This window comes from Hemitrygon akajei, chromosome 3, assembly GCF_048418815.1.
Source record: "Hemitrygon akajei chromosome 3, sHemAka1.3, whole genome shotgun sequence".
NCBI lineage: Eukaryota > Metazoa > Chordata > Chondrichthyes > Myliobatiformes > Dasyatidae > Hemitrygon > Hemitrygon akajei.
In genome coordinates, this window is record NC_133126.1 from 560,426 (window position 1) to 583,048 (window position 22,623).

General features: G+C 41.3%; 2 protein-coding genes across 4 annotated transcripts in view; one reads left to right on the top strand and one right to left on the bottom strand.

Moving 5' to 3' along the window:
* Positions 1 to 22,623, top strand: part of pomt2 (protein-O-mannosyltransferase 2) — a 303,990-nt gene that overhangs the window by 199,582 nt on the left and 81,785 nt on the right. For both annotated transcript variants that reach the window (XM_073039121.1, XM_073039122.1), the window contains 3 exons: positions 11,782 to 11,842; positions 12,490 to 12,568; positions 20,731 to 20,882. In XM_073039121.1, the coding sequence (XP_072895222.1) occupies positions 11,782 to 11,842; positions 12,490 to 12,568; positions 20,731 to 20,882 (292 nt within the window). The remainder of the gene's footprint in view (positions 1 to 11,781; positions 11,843 to 12,489; positions 12,569 to 20,730; positions 20,883 to 22,623) is intronic.
* Positions 1 to 22,623, bottom strand: part of tmem63c (transmembrane protein 63C) — a 616,893-nt gene that overhangs the window by 67,614 nt on the left and 526,656 nt on the right. The gene's annotated exons all lie outside the window — the stretch shown is intronic.

The window sequence follows — 22,623 nt, forward strand, 5'->3', positions numbered from 1 at the left end:
GTGTGGATGGTTGGTGTAGGGCAAGGAGGGGATGTAGACAATGGTACCCTGTGTTGATGTGCTGAACTGGATGGGGGAGGAGAGGAGGCATTGGTACTGAGGGAGCATTGGGTGCCTCGGCACCTGGACTGGTGTGCTGAGGGGGTGTGAACAGGAGGCACTGTCAAACCTATTGAAGAATTGGTTGAATTTATTAGCCCATTCATGGTTGCATTTATTAGCCCATTCATAGTTGCATTATGACGCTCTACAGCTAGGCTGATTGAAGCCAGTGATGTTCTTCATGCCTCTTCACATCCCCGTGTACTACTCTGCCCAAGCTTGTTCTCAAGTTCTGTCCTGTATTCCTCTTTAGCCACCTTTATCTTTTTCTTTAGCTCCCTCTGCACATGTTTCAATTCCTCCCTGTCTCCTGATCTAAAGGCTCACGTTTTGCGGTTGAAAAGAGCCTTTAGATCACTGGTCATCCATGTTTTGTTGTTAGGGAAGTAAAGAACAGTCCTTGATGATATTACAGTGTCCACACAGAAGTTGATGTAGATAGTGATGCAATCAGTAAGTCCATTTATGTCCTTCCCTGTTGCTGTACTGTACAAGAGCATGAGCTGAACCAGGTTGTGATCTGATCTTCCAAGTGGGGGGAGAGCTGTGGAACTGTATGCATCTTTAATATTTGCATACAAGAAATCTACTGTTTTATTTTCTCTTGTATGACACTAGACAAACTGATTGAAGGTGGGTAGGATTGTCAAGGCAGAAACATGGTTGAAGTCTCCTGATACTGCAATGAACACATCAGGAAGGCAGAATGTAGACAACGAGCAATACTTTACTTTATTGTCACCAAACAGTTGATACTAAAGCGTACAATCATTACAGCGATATTTGTTTCTGTGCTTCGCGCTCCCTGAAGTACAAACCGAAGTAAATATAATAAAAATTTAAAGTATAAATCATAATCAGAAAATGGAAAAGGGAAAGTAAGGTAGTGCAAGTCAGGTCCGGATATTTGGAAGGTACGACCCAGATCCGGGTCAGGATCCGTTCAGCAGTCTTATCACAGTTGGAAAGAAGCTGTTCCCAAATCTGGCCATACGAATCTTCAAGCTCCTGAACCTTCTCCCGGAGGGAAGAGGGACAAAAAGTGTGTTGGCTGGGTGGATGGTGTCCTTGATTATCCTGGCAGCACTGCTCTGACAGCGTGCGGTGTAAAGTGAGTCCAAGGATGGAAGATTGGTTTGTGTGATGTGCTGGGCTATGTTCATAATCTTCTACAGCTTCTTCTGGTCTTGGACAGGACAACTTCCATACCAGGTTGTGATGCACCCTAGAAGAATGCTTTCTGCGGTGCATCTATAAAAATTAGTGAGGGTTTTAGGGGACAGGCCAAATTTCTTCAGCTTTCTCAGGAAGTAAAGGCACTGGTGGGCCTTCTTGGCAGTGGACTGTGCTTGGTTAGGCCAAGTCAGGTCATTTGTGATATTCACCACGAGGAACTTAAAGCTTTTGACCTGTTCCACCTGTGCACCACCGCTGTAGATGGGATCGTGCGGTCTGCTACTACTTCTGAAGTCAACAACCAATTCCTTCCTCTTGCTGATGTTATTGTTATTGTCTTTGCACCATGCCACCAGGTTCTTAATTTCCTCTCTGTACTCAGACTCATCATTACCCAAGATATGGCCTACAATTGTGGTGTCATCAGCAAACATATATATTGAGTTCAATGGAAACTTGGCTACACAATCATGGGTGTACAGTGAGTACAGCAAGGAGCTGAGTACACGGCCTTGTGGGGCACTGGTGCTCAGAGTGATTGTAGAGGAGAGCTTGTCCCCTATTTTTACAGCCTGGGTCCTGTCCGTGAGGAAGTTGAAGATCCAGCTGCAGATCTGAGTGCTAAGACCCAGGTTCCGGAGCTTAGGAATCAGTTTATTTGGAATGATGGTATTAAAGGCAGAGCTGTAGTCAATGAAAAGGAGCCTTACATACGCGTCTTTATTCTCCAGGTGTTCTAAGGAGGAAAGTAGTGCCAGAGAGATGGTATCTGCCGTTGACTTGTTGCTCCGGTAGGCGAATTGCAAAGCGTCGAGGTTGACCGGTAGGTTATGGTTGATGTGTGCCGTAACCAACGCTCAAAGCACTTCATAGCAATTGATGTCAGAGCCACAGGTTGATAGTCATTCAGGCATGCCACCTTGCTTTTTTTTGGCACTGGGATTATCATTGCCTTAAAACACGAGGGGATCTTAGACCTAAGCAGGGAGCAGTTGAAGATGTCAGCAAACACTCCAGCTAGCTCGCTTGCACGGGCCCGGAGAACCCGCCCGGGATGCCATCTGGGCCCGTCGTCTTCCTTGGATTTATCTTCAGGAAGGCTCTTCTAACGTCTTCCTCGGTGACGATGAATCTCGATGCCACCAGGTCCGGTTCATCCGGAGGGGGTGGGATGCTCCTCTTCTGTTTGAATCTTGTGTAGAATACGTTAAGTTCATCAGGAAGAGAAGCACTACAGTTATTGATATTCCCAGCCTTTTCTTTGCACCCAGTGATCACATTTAGACCCTGCCATAGTCTACTGGCATTCCTCTGGTTAGCCTGGGCTTCCAACTTGGCTTGATATTGCTTCTTGGTGTCCTTAATGGCTTTCTGGAGTTCACGCATGGATTCTGTATGGAATACGGAAATATGAAAATATGGCATGGCTGTACTCGCACAGTAGATAAAACGGGCACAAACTCACAGCAATCAGTTCAATGTCTGGATTGGAGATTCATTCTCACACAGAAATGTTACTGGGCTTACTCCATCTATTGTTCGTTCACAAGCACAGCAAGCCCACCTCCCTTCTTCGTACTGCACTGTAGATTAGCTCTGCTTGTATCGTTGAAAACCCATTCATAGTAACATTGGAATCTGGGATTTGCTTGGCAAACTGTGTCTTGGTGAAGCACGTAACACTGCATTCCCAATATTTGTTCTGTGTCCTCATGAGTACTGCTAGTTCCATCCATTTTATTTTCCAGTGATATTATGTTCCCTGTAATGATAGACAGATATAGTTTGTATCTCTGTCTCTTGTTGCGTCGCTTTGTACCCAATATGCAGAAGGCAGGAGAACAGGATTGAGAGGGATAATAGATCAGCTGTGAAGGAATGACAGAGCTGACTCAATGAAACAATTGGTCTAATTCTGCTCACATGTCTTATAGTCTTACTTCTCATTCTGGAGCTCACTGAAGATCATGCAAACTTACATTCTTGATTTAGTCATGTTTTTCATTTGAGTTTAAATCATCAATCACCTCTCACAAAGATTGCTAGACCATTAAATTCATTAAGAATTTTCCCACACCTGCAAAACTTTGCTTTTATTCAGGGATCTTCGACTAGTCATGGAGTTTTACAGTATGGAAACTCTGAAACTCTGAACTCTATGGGTAGTGCCTGAAAAGAGGATGCTTTCCAAGTTGCATGCCATCTTGGACAATGACTCCCATCCACTCCATAATGTACTGGTTAGGCACAGGGGTACATTCAGCCTGAGACTCATTCCACCGAGATGCAACACTGAGTGTCATAGGAAGTCATTCCTACCTGTGGCCATCAAACTTTACAACTCCTCCCTCGGAATGTCAGACACCCTGAGCCAATAGGCTGGTCCTGGACTTAGTTCCACTTGGCATGATTAACTGTTTATTAATTAATTATTTATGGTTTTATATTGCTATATTTCTTCACTATTCTTGGTGCGACTGTAATGAAACAATTTCCCTCGGGATCAATAAAGTATGTCTGTCTGTCTGTCTCTTGATTAAATAGATTAGAGAAGAGTTGAATAAGAGGCTTGTGTGCCTTTGTTTCTCTGAGAGACAAAGATGCATCTAATCATAAGTAGCATGTCGAGAAGTGTGAACTTGTATGTCAGGGTTCCCCAATTAGTTTTTCACAAGGGCCAAATTATGTCAAGCATGCCAAGCCAAGGGCCAAAATGTCCAGGATTTTTTTTCATTGCGCCAGTAAGTTGTTTTATGGACAGATGTTGTTGCTGCTATTACCATTATTATTATTAGTAGTAATAATTATTATTTTTATTTTTAGAATCTTTTAATTGGTACGTAATCTTCAACAGCTATAAAATGATACAATACTTCAACAGATTAATATGTATACAATTAATAAAGCTGAAAAAAACGGATCATAAAATATAAAAATGGAAAAAACAATTATTATAGGAAAAAGAAGGGGAAAAAAGAACCCCATCTAACTAGGAAAAAAAAGCCCCACTAACTACAAAAAAAAAGAAAAAAACTATTAGGAATCAACCCCCCAGAGCAATATGTTTGACCATCATCTAAATATAAAAAAAAGAGTCATCAACCACCATTTCATATTTATAAAAAAATAAAATTGGAAGGAAACCATATAACTTATATAACTTAATTCAAATTAAATGATAATATTTGGCAAAAGAACACCATCTTCTCTCAAAATCAAATCGAAGATCAAAAGTTCTACTTCTAATTTTTTCCAAACTAAGACATATCATTACTTGAGAAAACCATTCAATTAATGTAGGGGAAGAAATATCTTTCCATTTTAATAAAATAGCCCTTCTTGCCAGCAGTGTAACAAATGCAATTACATGTTGATTGGAAGATGAGATACCCTGAATATGATGCAGAACTATTCCAAATAGAACAGTCAGTCTATTAGATTGTAAATTAATTTTCAAAGCTTTAGTAATTGCAGAAAATAAAGATTTCCAAAACAATTTTAATGAAGAACATGACCAGAACATATGTGACAAAGTAACTACTTCATTTTTATATCTATCGCAATAGTTGTCTATACTAGGAAATATTTTAGATAGTCTCATCCTATGTTAAATTCTGCTAATGGAACCTTTCACTAAGGGATTCAATTTCAAAATGGTATCCAACAAATCAGATTCTTGTAAATATGGAAACTTAGGTAAATATTGTTGTAAAAAATGTCTAACCTGAAAATATTGCAAAAAATGTGTATGAGCGAGAGAAAATTTATTAATTAACTCCTCAAAAGTCATCAATCGACCATCACAAAATAAATCTGTAAAAGAATGGATTCCTTTATTTTTCCATAGAAGAAAAATGGGGTCAGTTGTTGAAGGTTTAAATGAAAAGTTTCGATATAAAAAATTAGACAACTTAAATTGTTTAAAATTTTAAAAAATTACGAAACTGAACCCAAATCCGTAGGGATTGTTTACTAACTGGATAGAGATTTAAATTTGGAATTTTAGAGAGCTGTAAAGGTAATGGAGCTCCTAAAATTGAAGTTAAATGAAATTGCTTAACAGCTTTTAATTCCAAATCGACCCATAATGGCTTTTGGTTCTTATCAAGCCAATATAACCAAAAACATAATTGTCTGATATTCACAGCCCAATAATACAGTCTTAAATTAGGAAGTGCAAGTCTACCTTCTTTTTTAAAATTTTTGTAAATAATACTTATTAATTCTTGGTCTCTTATTGTTCCAAATAAAAGAAGAAATAAGAGAGTCAATTTGATTGAAAATTTTTTTAGTTAAAAAGATAGGTATATTTTGGAAAATATATAAAAATCTAGGTAAAGTCATCATTTTCACAGCATGAATACGATCTATTAAAGAAAATGTAAGTGGATTCCATCTAGAAAATAATTGTTTCATGGAGTCCATTAAAGGAACTATATTCGCTTTATAGAGATCTTAATATTTTTTTAGTAATTATAATACCTAAATATCTAAATATATTAACAATTCTAAAAGGAATATCATTATATATACTAACATGGACATTTAATGGAAACAATTCACTTTTATTCAAGTTAAGTTTATATCCTGAAAATTTACCAAAATCTTTAAGTGTTTCCAAAAGATTAGGAATTGATTCCTCAAGATATGAAATAAAAACCAAAAGATCATCTGCATAAAGAGAAATCTTATGTATGGTTCCATTCATAGAGATACCATAAATATTTTTAGCTTCTCGTAGTGTTATAGTTAAAGGCTCCAATACAAGATTAAATAATAAAGGACTTAACGGACATTCCTGTCTAGTGCCACGAGAAAGTGAGAAAAAAGAAGACCTGCAGTTATTAGTAATGACCGTGGCAATAGGATTCTTATAAATCATTTGAATCCATCTATTGAAATTATTACCAAAACCAAATTTTTCTAATACTTTAAACAAATATGGCCACTCAACTCTATCAAATGCCTTTTCTGCATCGAGAGAGATAATACATTGAGGTTGCTTAGATAATGATGAATATATAATGTTCATCAATCTCCGAACATTAGAGAAAGAATAACGGCCTTTAATAAAGGCAACACGAGTGAAGAAGAATTGCAGAAGAATTTAATAAGTACTTTAGATCTGTCTTCACTAAGGAAGACACAAGCAATCTCCCAGATGTATGGATGGGCCAAGGACATAGGGTAACAGAGGAAATGAAACAGATTGACATTAGGAAGGAAACGGTGATGAGTAGACTGATGGGACTGAAGGCTGACAAATACCCAGGTCCAGATGGTCTGCATCCTAGGATACTGAAGGAGGTGGCCCTGGAAATTACGTATGCATTGGTAATCATTTTCCAATGTTCCTTAGATTCAGGATCAGTTCCTGAGGATTGGAGAATGGCTAATGTTATCCCACTTTTTAAGAAAGGAGGGAGGGAGAAAACAGAGAACTATCATCCTGTCAGCCTAACATCAGTAGTGGGGAAGATGCTAGAGTCCATTATTAAAGATGAAATAGTGGCATATCTAGATAGCAGTGATAGGATTGGGCCGAGCCAGCATGGATTTACCAAGGGTAAATCATGCTTGACTAATCTATTGGAGTTTTTCGAGGATGTAACCAGGAAGTTAGACAAGGGAGATCCAGTGGATGTAGTGTACCTCGATTTTCAGAAGGCATTTGATAATGTCCCACAATGGAGATTGGTGGGTAAAATTAAAGCTCATGGCATTGGGGGGAGGACATTGACATGGATAGAAAACTGGTTGGCAGATAGAAAGCAAAGGGTAGCGGTGAATGGGTGTTTCTCGGAATGGCAGGTGGTGACTAGTGGGGTGCCACAGGGCTCGGTATTGGGACCACAGCTGTTTACGATTTACGTCAACGATTTAGATGAAGGCATTGAGAATAACATCAGCAAGTTTGCTGATGATACTAAGCTGGGTGGCAGTGTGACATGTGATGAGGATGTTAGGAGAATTCAAGGTGACTTGGATAGGCTGGGTGAGCGGGCAGATACTTGGCAGATGACGTTTAATGTGAATAAGTATGAGGTTCTCCACTTTGGGAGTAAGAACAGGAAGGCAGATTATTATCTGAACAGTGTAAAGTTAGGTAATGGAGAAATACAAAGAGATCTAGGAGTCCTTGTTCATCAGTCACTGAAGGTGAATGAGCAAGTGCAGCAGGCAGTGAAGAAGGCTAATGGAATGTTGGCCTTTATTACAAAGGGAATTGAGTACAAGAGCAAGGAAATCCTCTTGCATTTGTACAGGGCCCTGGTGAGACCACACCTGGAGTATTGTGTACAGTTTTGGTCTCCAGGGTTAAGGAAGGACATCCTGGCTGTAGAGGAAGTGCAGCGTAGATTCACAAGGTTAATTCCTGGGATGTCAGGACTGTCTTACGCAGAGAGGTTAGAGAGACTGGGCTTGTACATGCTGGAATTAAGGAGATTGAGAGGAGTTCTGATTGCAACATATAAGATTATTAAAGGATTGGACAAGATAGAGGCAAGAAATATGTTCCAGATGCTGGGAGAGTCCAGTACCAGAGGGCATGGTTTGAGAGTAAGGGGTAGGTCATCTAGGACAGAGTTAAGGAAAAACTTCTTCTCCCAGAGAGTTGTGGGGGTCTGAAATGCACTGCCTCGGAAGGCAGTGGAGGCCAATTCTCTAGATGCTTTTAAGAAGGAGCTAGATAGGTATCTTATGGATAGGGGAATCAAGGGATATGGGGACAAGGCAGGAACCGGGTATTGATAGTAGATGATCAGCCATGATCTCAAAATGGTGGTGCAGGCTCGAAGGGCCGAATGGTCTACTTCTGCACCTATTGTCTATTGAATCTGCAGATGCTGGAAATAAATAAAAACACAAAATGCTGGCAGAACTCAGCAGGCCAGACAGCATCTATGGGAGGAGGTAGTGACGACGTTTCGGGCCGAAACCCTTCATCAGGAGTGAAGTAACATGGGATGGTCAAGGGGGGATAAGAAGTGGGGGGAGGGATAAAGTAGAGAGCTAGGAAGTGATAGGTTGGAGGGAAATGGGCTAGGGGGAAGGTGGAGAATTATGGGAAATAAAAGAGAAAGAAAGGTAGGGCTGGGGGGAGATATATTGAGGGGGGGAAAAAGAGAGAGAAAGAGAACCAGACTGAAATAATAGATAGGGTTGGGGGTAAGGGGGGGGGGCAGGGATATCAACGGAGGTCTGTGAGTTGGATGTTCATGCCGGCAGGTAGGAGGCTACCCAGGCAGGAGATAAGGTATTGCTCCATCGACCTGCACACGGCCTCATCTTGACGGTAGAGGAGGCCATGGACAGACATGTCAGAGTGGGAGTGGTCTGTGGAATTGAAGTGTGTGGCCACAGGGAGATCCCGCCACTGTTGGAGGACTGAGCGCCGGTGCTCGGCGAAATGGTCTCCCAGTCTGCGGCGGGTCTCCCCAATGTATAAATGGCCACATCGGGAGCACTGGATACAGTATATCACCCCAGTTGACTCGCGGTTGAAGTGGTGCCTCACCTGAAGGGACTGTCGGGGGCCTGGGATGGTGGTGAGGGAAGAAGTGTGGGGGCAGGTGTAGCACTTCTTCCGTTTGCAGGGACGAGTGCCCGGAGGGAGGTTGGTGGGGAGGGATGGGGGGGATGAATGGAGAAGGGAGTTGCATAGGGAGCGATCCCTGCAGAAAGCCGAGAGTGGGGGGGGAGGGGAAGATGTGGCTGGTGGTGGGATCACGTAGGAGGTGGTGGAAGTTACAGAGGATAATACGTTGGATCTGTAGGGTGGTAGGGTGATAGGTGAGGACCGGGGGACTCTATCCCTGGTGGGCTGGCGGGGGGATGGGGTGAGGGCAGAGGTGCGTGAAATGCGGGAGAGGCGATGGAGGGCAGAGTTGATAGTGGACGAAGGGAAGCCCCTTTCTTTAAAAAAGGAAGACATCTCCTTTGTCCTGGAATGAAAGGCCTCATCCTGAGAGCAGATGCGGCGGAGGCGAAGGAATTGAGAGAAAGGGATAGCATTTTTGCAGGAGACAGGGTGGGAGGAGGAATAGTTTAGGTAGCTGTGGGAGTTAGTAGGTTTGTAGTAGACGTCGGTGGATAGGCTGTCTCCAGAGATAGAAACAGAAAGATCTAGAAAGGGGAGGGAGGTGTTGGAAATAGACCAGATGAATTTGAAGGCGGGGTGAAAGTTGGAGGCGAAGTTAATGAAGTCGACAAGCTCAGCATGTGTGCAGAAAGCAGCACCGATGCAGTCGTGGATATAACGCAAGAAAAGAGGAGGACAGATACCGGTGTAGGCTTGGAACATAGTTTGCTCCACATGGCTGACAAAAAGGCAGGCGTAGCTAGGACCCATGCGGGTGCCCATGGCTACACCTTTAGTTTGGAGGAAGTGGGAGGAGCCAAAGGAGAAATTGTTAAAGGTGAGGACTAATTCCGCGAGGCGAAGAAGAGTGGTGGTAGAAGGTGACTGGCTGGGTCTGGAATCCAGGAAGAAACGGAGAGCTTGGAGACCTTTCTGGTGGGGGATAGAGGTATATAGGGACTGGACATCCAAAATGGCCTTTAATAAAGCCGGTTTGATCCAAAGAAATGATTTTAGTTAAAAAAATTTTCAAGCGGTTAGCCATTATTTTAGAGAGAATTTTTGCATCCACATTTAATAGCAAAATTGGTCTATATGATGAACATTCAACAGGATCTTTATCTTTTTTAAGAATTAAGGAAATAGATACTTCATAAAAAGGTGGTAAATTACCCTTCTCAAAGGATTCATGAAATATTTCCAAAAGATACAGAGAAAGTAATCTTCCAAATTTTTTGTAAAATCCCACTGAATAACCATCAAGTCCTCGAGCTTTACCTGATTGTTTTGATAAAATAGCTTTCTGAATTTCATGCTCAGTAATTGGAGCAAAGCATCTGTTGATCTTCAAGAGAAATTTGTGAAAATTTAATCTTATGTAAAAAAAAGCCTTCATTTTGGAGGAATCTGCAGGAAATTGAGATCTATAAAGATCAGAGTAAAAATCTTGAAAAGTATTATTAATGTCCTCATGATTACTTACTATATCTCCATTATTTTTACAAATCTTTAAGATTTGTCTTTTAGCTCTAGCTGCTCTTAATTGAGAAGCTAAGAGCTTATTATTTTTATCCCCCAAAATATAAAATTGACTTTTCAATTTAAGCAAATATCCTTCAATAGGATATGTTGGTAATAAATTATACTGTGATTGTAATTCTACTCTTCTTTTAAATGAAACAACATTTGGAGAGATTGCATTGATGTTATCTAATTCTTTAATTTGTTTAGAGATTTTATCTAATTCCATTCTTGTTTGTTCCTTCAATTTAGCTATATACGAAATAATTTGACTAGAGACACCTCTAGTTTTACTCTGGGAGTTTGTGTGAAACTGAGGACCCTCCAAAATTAAAAAAATAGATTTTTATCATATAATCTGATATGTGTCTCTTGAGCAAAGATTATATCAGGCTGAAATTGGTTAATAACTTTAAATGTTTTCTTAAGCTTAATAGGATGATTCCAACCGCGAACATTCCAAGTTAAAACATTTAACTGTTTAGATATCATCATGGAACTTTGTATCTAAAAAAATAGTTAGACGCATGTCAGGATAGGGAAGTCGAAAATGGCAGAGATGAACAACAATAAAAATAATTGGCGTATGCTCCGGGATTCCATAATGGGGGGAAAAAAAAGAAAAAAAATCCCACCCAAACTACAAAGCCCAGAAACAAGTCGATATCAATGACGCAAGCCCCAAGAAAAGCATAGATGCAAATACAAATGCAAACTCCATCTACCTAAGTAAAGAAAGAGAAAGAAACAAATAATCTCTGTTTCCCTCTACCGAACATAAAACTCATCACAGCTGTCACATTGAGAACTCATCTGGGACTTAAAATTCTCATTCTCATTCTCTCTCTCTCTCTCTCTCTCTCTCTCTCACACACACACACACACAAAAAACATGGTAGTCTTCACCACTTCTCTTCCACACGAAGAGTTTTAGTAGTACTGCCTTTTCCACTGTTTCTGTTCTCTCATATAATCTATTTGTTCTTTTTAATTAAGCTATGTAGAATTTGAAGTATGAAGTGTAACTATAAATGAAATTATTAGTATTATTGTTGTTGTAATATTATTATACCACAATAAGATTGACAAATGGACAAAAATAAATTGATTCACTCACCAATCAGTGAGAGAAGTGACAGCAGTAGGTCGCGCTCTACGGGGGCATAGGTCAAGTGTATGGTGTGGGATGAGGTTAAAATTAATTAGAGCAGCGCACACTTTATTTACGTGTTATGACAGGTGCATTCATGTAAGTTACAGTGGGTCAGTGCGGTCCAGATGTTTGGTTCTTGCGGTCCAGACCTAGTCTGCGGTCTGCCTGTTGGGCTTGTCTGTTGTATGTGAAGTGATCTTTAGAAATGCACATTATTTAATTAGTTGTTGCATTTGATTCCTTCCAGATCCAGATGGCCCTGCCCAGTATGTTCGACATGGAGATGTAATCACGCTTGAACACAAAGAGTAAGTTTTAAAGATGTAATGTTACAGCTACGTAAGACCCTAGTTAGACCCCGCTTGGAGTACTGTGTTCAGTTCTGGTCACCTCATTACAAGAAGGATATGGATACTACAGAGAGAATACAGAGGGGATTTACAAGGCTGTTGCCTGGATTGGAGAGGTTGCCTTATGAGAATAGGTTGAGTGAACTCGGCCTTTTCTCCTTGGAGTGACAGAGGATGAGAGGTGATCTGATAGAGGTATACAAGATGATGAGAGGCACTGACTGTGTGAATAGCCAGAGGCCTTTTCCCAGGACTAAAATGGCTGTCATGAGGGGGCATAGTTTTAAGGTGCTTGGAAGTAGGTAGGAAGTAAGTTTCTCACACAGAGAGTGATGGGTGCATGGAATGCACTACAAGTGACAGTGGTGGAGGTTGATGCAATAGGGTCTTTCAGGAGACTCTTAGATAGGTACATGGAGCTTAGAAAAATAGAGGGCTATGCGGTAGGAAAATTCTAGACAGCTTTTAGAGTAGGTTACATGGTTGGCACAACTTTGTGGGCTGAAGGGCCTGTAATGTGCTGTAGATTTCTAAATTCTATGTTCTGTTTCTTCTAATGTTAGTGATTCATCCTACAGGCTGACATTTGTTTTTATCTTTGCCAGGACATCACGGAATATGCACAGCCACCAGCACGAAGCACCTCTGACTAAGAAGCATTTCCAGGTCACAGGATATGGAATAGTAAGCATCTGTTAGAGGCATTTTGTTTTATCTATTTAGACATACAATGCAGAACAGGCCCTTCCTGGCTTACTGAGCCACACCAGTTTATTTAACCCCAGCTTAATTGTAGGACAATCTACAAATGATCAATTAACCTGCTAATTGGTATGTCTTTGGACTGTGGGAGAAAGCTGGTGTATCCAGAGAAAATACACACATTCAAGGGGAGGAACATACAAAGCTCCTTACAAACTGCATCGGAATAGATCTCTGAATTCCAGTGCTCTGAGCTGTACTGCATCACGCTAACCACTATGCTACAATGACAGTTAAAGATTGTGTGAGTAAAAACTCAAAATGCTGGCAGAACTCAGCAGGCCAGACAGCACCTATGGGAGGAGGTAGTGACGACGCTTCAGGCCGAAACCCTTCATCGGGAGTGAAGTAACATGGGATGGTCGAGGGGGGATAAGAAGTGGGGGGAGGGATGGAGTAGAGAGCTGGGAAGTGATAGGCTAAAGGGAAATGGGCTAGGGGGAAGGTGGAGAATTATGGGAAATAAAAGAGAAAGAAAGGTAGGGCTGGGAGGAGATTATAGTGAGGGGGTAAAAAGAGAGAGAAAGAGAACCAGACTAAAATTATAGATAGGGATGGGGTGGGGGGGGCAGGGGTATCAACGGAGGTCTGTGAGTTGATTGAAGATTGTGTGAAGATTCTTTTTGGGCAGATCATGGAGTACCTTTAGAAGGAACCCTTAGGTTTCCGTGATTTCTCTTGTCGAACCTGGGAATAGCTCAGTGATAATGTGTGCAGCTTATTGTGGTGCCTAAACAGGAAAGGCTGCCTGTGGGCTGGAAAGGACTCTGGTGTATTACAGAGTTTTAGGAGTAGAGGGAAGTACTGAAGGATCGGTGGTTATTGGTGTTCTGCCGGGGTCTGTACTGGGACCTCTGCTGTTTGTCATGTATGTAAATGACCTGAATGAAAATGTACATTGGTGGGTTAGTAAGTTGAAGATGATGCAAAGGTTGGTGGTGGTGTGGATAATGTAGATGACTACACAGAATACAGTGGGATATGGATCAGTTGCAGTTATGGGTGGGGGAAATGGCATAAAGTGAGGACATAGAATTAGGCCATTCAGCCCACCAAGTGTGCTCTGCCGTTTCATCATGGCTGATATCAGATCCTATTCAACCCATACACCTGCCCTCTCACCATATCCCTCGATGTCCCGACCAATCAGGAATCCATCAACTTCCACCTTGAATATACCCACGAAAGCATTTCACAGATTCACCAGGCTTTGGCTAAAAAAATTCTTCTTTACTTCTGTTCTAAGAGGTCATCCCTCAGTTTTGACGTTGTGCTGTCTAGTTTTGGATGTCCCCACCAGAGGAAACATCCCCTGTACAGCCACCCTATCTAGTCCTTTCAACATTTGGTAGGTTTTGTTGGAAAGGAGAGGATAGAGATACTGCTTCTACCTCTTCCAACGATTCTGAGTGAGGCACAGAGAGATCGGTATTTACTGACAATTACCTTTATTGTTCAAACTAACAAATACGTGAATTCATACATTAAATACCTTGCGTGCACAACTGCTAAGTACCCCTGACTCTCCTGGATAGTCAAAGAATAGCAAAGGTATTACCCGGGCAGAGGAATTTACGCTGGCCAGGTGCTCCTTGTTCCTCATGGTCCCGACTCACTCTCCACGTGTTCACGCAGGGTTCTTCTCGCTTGTGTCTGTGATGGTTATTCTTCGAAGTTACCGCCACTGGCGCAAACAAAGCATCCACTTTTATATCCATTGCTTATCAATTCATATGTCACATTCCCGTGTCATTGGCCGCAGGTCATGTGTCTGGCCTTTAACACCTGGTCATTGGCTCTGGTCCAAAGCAGCATCCATCTATTGTCCTCTTCCCATCAAGGGACAGTTGCTGACTCATGGCTCTTTGTTCTCAGTCAGCAATGAGCTTGAATCACCTCAGGTGTTCACAAGTCTACATGTCATAGCCAACCAAAGAACACCTCACAAACAACTCCTTATTCGGAAATGACCTCCAGTCCAGCAAATTACCTGAAGTCTTTGTATCTTCTTTAAAACACTAATCAAGTCCAGCATGTCAAGCTCACAAAATGGAGAATCGAGTGTCTTCACAAAATGGCAGCCTCCATCCCCCAAGCACACAGCAAGAACAAAGACTGTTTCCACTGTCCTTGATTCATTTGAATTCACTGATTTGAAGATTGTCATTCTTTCTGGCCAACAGTTTCAATGAGATCCCACACATTTTTCTAAAGTACAGGCCCCAAAGCTGCCAAACACTCCTCATATGTTCACCCCTTCGTTCCCAGAATCATGGCAGATGGAATTTAACTTGGCTAAGTGTGAAGTGTTGCACCTTGGTAGATTCTTTTGCAGTATGGCAAGAAGCTCATGCAGTTATTGGTATAAATATCTCATTATTTCAGAAAACTCTTCTGTGGAATAACCCCAATATCCCCCACCTGATTGCAGACAGCATTCTAAAAAATTGGGTTAATAGTGGTATAAAAACAGTTGATGATTTATATAGCTAAGATAACTTTGCCAATTTTCAACAATTGCCTGGTAAATTTAATCTATCAAATCATAATTTATTTAAATATTTTCAGATTAGACACTGGGTCTGTAACAGTTATACAGGCTATTCACAAATTCCAATAGAATCCCCATTTGAAAAGTACTTGTTTAGTGAAGCCCTGTACACTACAAAGGGTCTTACGTCATCTATTTATGTTATTTTAAACAGTAACTTGCCAATCTATGCTAAGAGTGATATTAAAAATAAGTAGGAATCAGATCTTGAATGCAATTACAATGATGCTGATTGGTGTAATATCCTTCAAATGTTTCAAACCGCATTAATTTCAACTAAACATACACAAGTACAGTTTAATATCTTTAACAGGACCTACTACACCCCACATAGACTGCACAAAATACACCATAACGCCTCTCCTAATTGTCAGAGATGTAAACCTTGTGATGGATACTTACTTCATATGCTTTGGAAATGCTCTTATCTGGAAGATTTTTGGAAATACATTGTTAGAATAACATCAGATATTATAAAAACCAAAATTTCATTTGATCCTAGTGTCTGGATTTTGGGAGATCTACAAGGTCTTAATGTGAACTACAATAAAATATACCTCATATTGCTTGTGGCTACAGCCGGGAAAAGTGTATCCTACAAAACTGGAAATCTGAATTTCCTCCCTCACACAGAGAGTGGTTAAATGAGTTAACATCCTGTAGTAAACCTGAAAAGATCTTGTATAGTGTGAGGAGGAAACCAGCAACATATGAAAAAATATGGGGCTCCTTTTTGGGCTTATTACCATCATTATACCTCCTCAGCTACTGAATTAGTATGGATACCTGTATTCCCTTGCTCCTACTATCTGCTTGGTGTAGTAATATACACTTAATTAATACACATTAGGACCTCATACCTTACTTGATCGAACTTTATTTTTACTATTTTTTAATTGTGAACGAGGAAGAAATTTTTACCATACCAGGGTTGTGGGTGGGGTGGGGGTGGGAGGGAGTATTTTGTTTGTTTTTTGTTTGCTTGTTTTTTTTCTTGTGTATCTGTTTATAAAATATGTTTTTTTGCTTTAAAATATCTATAAAAAAGTCAGGAAGTTAAGTTGCAGCTTTATAAAACTACTTAGGTGCATCTGGAGTAGTGTATTGTGGGAAGGATGTCAAGGCTTTGGGAGGGGGCAGAAGAGATTTACCAGGATTCCACCTGGATTAGATCGTATTTACGAAAATGGGAGGTTGGACAAACTTGAATTCTTTTCTCTGGAGCGCAGATTCTGAGGGGAGATCTGACAGAAGTTTATAAGATTTTGAGAGGCATAGATAAAGTAGACAGACGGTATCTTTTTTTCCGGGTAGATATGTCTAATGCCAGAGTGCATGCATTTAAGATGAGAGGGAGTAATTTTAAAGGAGATGTGAGAGGCAGTTTTTTTTCACACAGAGTGGTAGGTGCCTAGGGTTACTGTGGTGTGGAGAGGCAGGTATATTTGAGAGTTTTAAGAGATGTTTTAGGTGGGTTAATGAATGTGAATGAAGTGGAGGGATATGGACATTGTCAAGAAAGGATTAATTTAGCTGGCAATTTCATTACTGATTTATTTGGCTTTATAGAACATAGAACATAGAATAGTACAGCACATTACAGGCCCTTCGGCCCACAATGTTGTGCCTACCCTCAAACCCTGCCTCCCATATAACCCCCCACCTTAAGTTCCTCCATATACCTGTCCAGTAGTCTCTTAATGCTTTGCAATGCTTTGCTGAGCATTGCGGGCTGAAGGGCTTGTTCCTGCGCTGTACTATTCCACATTCTACCAATGACATGGTTTGGATGAGTGACAATGTTCTGCAAAAGGAGTGATGTGCTATGTTAAGGGCAGGTCCTCCAGGATTGTGATCTGAGGATTGCTACCTGTGCCACGTTCTAGTGAGGCCAGAACTAGGAAGATTCTTCAGTTGAAAAGGTATGACATTGTGACCATCACTGAATCATGGCTGAAGGATGATTGTAGTTGGGAGCTGAATGTCCAAGGTTACATGTTATAGCGGAGGGATAGGAAGGGAGGCAGAGGGGGTGGTGTGGCGCTACTGGTAAAGAATGGCATCAAATCAGTAGAAAGATGTGACACAGGATCGGAAGATGTTGAATCCTTGTGGATTGAGTTAGGAAACTGCAAGGGTAAAAGGACGTTGATGGTAGTTATATACAATGTGTGGCCTCCGTCAGTCGTGGTTGACCATGGGTACTGTGCCTCTGGTAGTCACCGGGAGTGGCTTCTCAAGGACGCAAGCCAGGGCAGAGTTGATATGGAAATCCGTCTGTTACCCACACAGTGGGACCCCCCTTTCCATGCTGATGACAGGTCCAAAGGAACGACGAAAGTCGATACAGCTTGGTGCCTGCAGCATCGCAGGAGTTGCCGTGTCAGTGCTGGGTACAGCAGTCAGCTGCCTTCGGGACCCCGACTCCGGATTTTTCCTCGGGGTTTACTCCCAAAGCCTTTCCCATGAGTGGGGTGTAGCAGCAAGGCAGTGGAGGTTTTAAATCGTTTTCCATCTCCCAGATGAGCTACCATCCGTGGTTAACGAGCCCTCTCTGGCTGGAGCAACTGGTTCTAAGGCGCCAGTGGTCCGCCTTTGCCCTTTTTCCTATCAATGAGAGCAGCTCTGCCGGGCATAACTATGCCAGACGTGAAGACCAGAAGTTGGACTTGGTTATCAGAGGCTGTTTGAGACGCACGCCATGAAGAGCATTTGTTTAGCAGTGGGAGCTCATTCCCACTACCACCCTTCGGCTATGACTACCCTTAGAGTCAGTTATATACAGGCCTCCCAATAATGGCTGGGAGGTGGACCACAAGTTACAACAGGAAATAGAAAAGTTGTGTCAAAAGGGCAATGTTATGGTGGTCATTGGAGATTTTAGCATGCAGGTTGATGGGGAAAATCAGGTTGGTAATGGATCTCAAGAGAGTGAGTTTTTTGAATCCCTAAGTGATAGCTTTTTAGAGCAGTGTGCCGTTGAGCCTACTAGAGGATCAGCTATACTGGATTGGGCCCGGAGGTGATTAGGGAGCTTAAGTTAAAAGGATCCTTAGGAACCAGTGATCACAATATGATTGTATTCAACTTAAAATTTTATAGGGAGAAGGTAAAGTCTGATGTTGCAGTATTTCAGTGGAGTAAAGGAAATTTCAGTGGTCTGAGAGAGGAGTTGGCCAGAGTTAATTGGAAGGAGCTGCTGAAAGGGATGGTGTGTGTTTCTGGGAAAAAAATGAGGAAGGTGCAGGACATGTATATTCCAAAAATGAAGAAATACTCAAATGGTAAAATAGTACAACTGTGGCTGACAAGTGAAGTCAAAGCTATTGTAAAAGCAAAGGAAAGGACGTACAACAAAGCAAAAATTATTGGGAAGAAAGAGGATTGGGAAGTTTTTAAATACCTACAGAGAGTAACTAAAAAAATCATTAGAAGGGAAAAGCTGAAATATGAAAGCAAGCTAGCAAATAATATCAAAGTGGATAGTAAATGTTTTTTCAAGTATGTTTAAAAATAAAAGAGAAATAAGAGTGGATATAGGACTGCTAGAAAATGAGGCTGGAGAAATAATAGTGGGGAACAAGGAGATGGCTGATCAACTAAATGAGTATTTTGCGTCAGCCTTTACTGTGGAAGACACTGGCAATATGCCTGATGTTGTAGTGTGTGAAGGAAGAAAAGTGGGTGCAGTTACTGTTACAAGAGAGAAGGTGCTCAAAAAGCTAAAAGACCTAAAGGTATACAAGTCACCCGGACCAGATGAACAACATCCTAGGGTTCTGAAAGAGGCAGTGTTAGAGCTTGTGGTGGCATTAGAAATGAGCTTTCAAAAAAGTTAGCCTGACCTCAGTGATTGGGAAGATGTTAGAGTCATTTGTTAAGGATGAGGTGATGGAGTACTTGGTGACACAGGACAAGAAAGGACAAAGCCAGCATAGTTTCCTTAAGGATAAATCTTGCCTGACAAACCTGTTGAAATTCTTTGAGGAGATTACAAGTAGGATAGATAAAGGTGATGTAGTGGATGTTGTATATTTTGATTTTCAGAAGGCCTATGACCCTGCTTATTAAGTTAAGAGCCCATGGTATTACAGGAAAGTTACTGGCATGATTAGAGCATAAGACCATAAGATATAGGAGCAGAAGTGGGCCATATGGCCCATCGAGTCTGTTCTGCCATTCAGTCAAGGGCTGATTGGTAGAATTGCTAAGTACCACACATGAGGCTGCTTACCAAGTTAAGAACGCATGGTATTACAGGAAAGTTACTAACATGGTTAGAGCATAGGCTGATCAGTAAGAGACAGCGAGTGGGAATAAAAGGATCCTTTTCTGGTTGGCTGCCAGTGACGAGTGATGTTCAGCACAGGTCGTTGTTGGGACTGTTTATTTTTATGCTGTATATCAATGATTTTGATGATGAATTAGATGGCTTTGTTGCCAAGTTTGCAGATGATACGAAGATTGGTGGGGGGGTGTGCGCAAGAAGTGTTGAGGAAACAGGTAGGCTGCAGAATGACTTAGACAGATTAGGAGAATGGTCAAGAGAATGGCAAATGAAATACAATGTTGGAAAATGCACTTTGGTAGGAGAAGTAAATGTGCAGACTATTTTCTAAATGGAGAGAAAAGCCAAAAATCTGAGATGCAAAAGACTTGGGAGTCCTTGTGCAGAATACCCTAAAGGTTAACTTACAGGTAGAGTCTGGTGTGAGGAAGGCAAATGTAATGTTACCATTCATTTCAAGGGGTTTAAAATTCAAGAGCAGTGGTGTGATGCTGAGGCTTTATAAGGCACTGGTGAGGCCTCACCTTGAGTATTGTGAACAGTTTTGGGCTCATCGTAGAAAAGATGTGTTGACATTGGAGAGAGTTCAAGGATGATTCTGGGAATGAAAGGGTTATCATATGTGGAACATTTGATAGCTGTTGGTCTGTACTTGCTGGAATTTAGAAGAATGAAGGAGGAGTGGAATCTCATTGAAACCTTTTGAATATTGAAAGGCCTAAACAGAGTAGATATGGAAAGGATGCTTCCCATGGTGGGGGAGTCTTGGACAAGAAGGCACAGCCTCAGGATAGAGGGGTGTCCATTTCAAACAGATGTGGAGAAATTTATTTAGGCAGAGGGCGGTGATTTTGTGCAATTTATTACCACTTGCAGCTATGGAGGACAGGTCATTGGGTGTATTTAAGGCAGAGTTTGATAGGTTCTTAATTGGTCATGGCATCAGAGGTTATGACAAGGCCAGGGAGAGGAGCTGAGGAGGAGAAAAAAGTATCAGCCATGATTGAATAGTGGAGCAGACTCGATGGGCCAAATGGCCTAATTCTGCTCCTATGTCTTCTGGTCTTGTGGAGATTGAAACTGAGAGGGAAAAGTGGATCAGCCATGATGAAATGGCAGAGCAGGCTCAATGGGGCCAAGCAGTCTAATTTGCTCCTATTCTTTTACGGTCTAACTTAGTGTTGCACTGGAATAAAGAATGTGGCTCTGCTTCTGTTGATAGAATTTTGTTCTGTGTATTTACAGAATGGCACTGGAGATTCGAATGATTTCTGGAGAATTGAGGTGATTGGGGGACTGAATGGGGATCTGATTAAAGTCCTCAGGAGTAAAATTCGATTAATCCACGTGGCTACTGGCTGCATTCTATACTCTTCTGGGAAGTCATTGCCCAAGTGGTGAGTTTATTATTGGCTGATTAAAATATGAAATTCAGCACACTGGATGATATCTGAAAAGCATATGTGGGTGATGCTTGATACAGGCACACTCTCGAGGAAAAGCTGCTTGCTATACCTTTCAGAAAAGATTGAAGTAGCAATCATCCATTTTCCTATTTTAATTTTGGTTGTTTGAGTTCAATCACAATTAAGCCACAGAAGACTTTGGACCCAATTTCCAATTAGTTCTTCAGTGGGAAAATGTTGTTGTTCCTGCTTCTTCATGGTAATGCAGTTTATGTAAAATATGTACTGAATCAGATTACCTAGCAGAGGTATTGACAGTAGAAGTCTATAATGCAGAAAGAGCACAGGCAGCCCTTGTTCATGTTTGCCAAGGTGACAGTTATTCATGGAACCCTGAAGAATAGAATTGGGCCATTTTGGCCCATTTCATCCAAGCTGATTGTGATGCTTATTTATGCTAATTCCATTTTCCTGCATTAAGCTTGTATTCCTCTATGCCTTATCCAAATGTTTGTAACATATTGATTCTGTACCTGTGTCTTAAAGTCTTATGATAATTCTAAGTGCTAATACCATACCTCCTGCAGTATGTTCCAGTTAATGATCACCCACTATGTGGGGAGAGAACCTATCCCTCATATCTCTGCTTTTTCCCTCTGACCTTAAACCTTTACCCTTAAGTTCTAGACTCCCTGTGCCTGGAAGAAGAATCTGACTCTCCATTTTGCCTAGGCCCCTCTTAATTATATAAACCTCCATGAGGTCACCCCTTGGTCTCCTACAATGGTTAGAGGAGAGCAAGATCATGACAGGTGTAAAGAGGTTAAATGGTTCAAGATCCAGCAAACACTAAGTGGTGGGCAAAAATTACAAGTATGCAACAGGAAACAAACACAGGGAATAGTTATACTATGGATTAAAACTCAAACAGGGCTTGAGGGAGTTTGATTGGCACTTGAAGTGAAAATGATTTGCAAGTCTTTGGAGAAGGATGAGTGGAATGGGATTAATCAAATTGCTGTACAGGGTGTAAAAAGAGCTTTAAGTGACTGCATGACTGTCTTCTGTGTCATGACTTGATTCTTTGAACTGTGTTACCTACACCGACCTTCCTTCATATCCCAAATTGTTCAGTTTTGTCAGATGTAATTTGTCATTAGACCATAAGGCCATTCAGCCCATTGAGTCTGCTCCACCATTCCAACTTGGCAGATTTATTATCCCTCTCCACATTCTCCTGCCTTCTCCCCATAACCTTTGATATCCTTATGAGTCCTTACATTGGGGATATTGTGCAATTATTTGAAAATATTCCCACTTCAGCCATTGTAGAGATAAAGTTAATAAGAAACATGCACAGGCAGTTGAGCCCAACCACTGAAGAATTACTGTAGTGAGGACCATAAGACATAAGAGCAGTATTAGACCATTCATGGCTGATTCTGGATCCTATTCAACCCATACACCTACCCTTTCACCATATCCCTTGATATCCTGACCAATCAGGAATCTATCAATTTCTCCTCCTGAGGCTGAGGTAAATAACCTTCAAAGACAACAATCTTTCCCTTAACTGGATATCACTTCAGCCAGTAGAGAGCTTTACCACTTCCCATGTGCATGCTTCCCATAAGTTAGATATGGCCCTTGTGGCTAAAGGAAGTTAGATATGGCCCTTGTGGCTAAAGGGATCGGGGGTATGGAGAGAAAGCAGGTACAGGGTTCTGAGTTG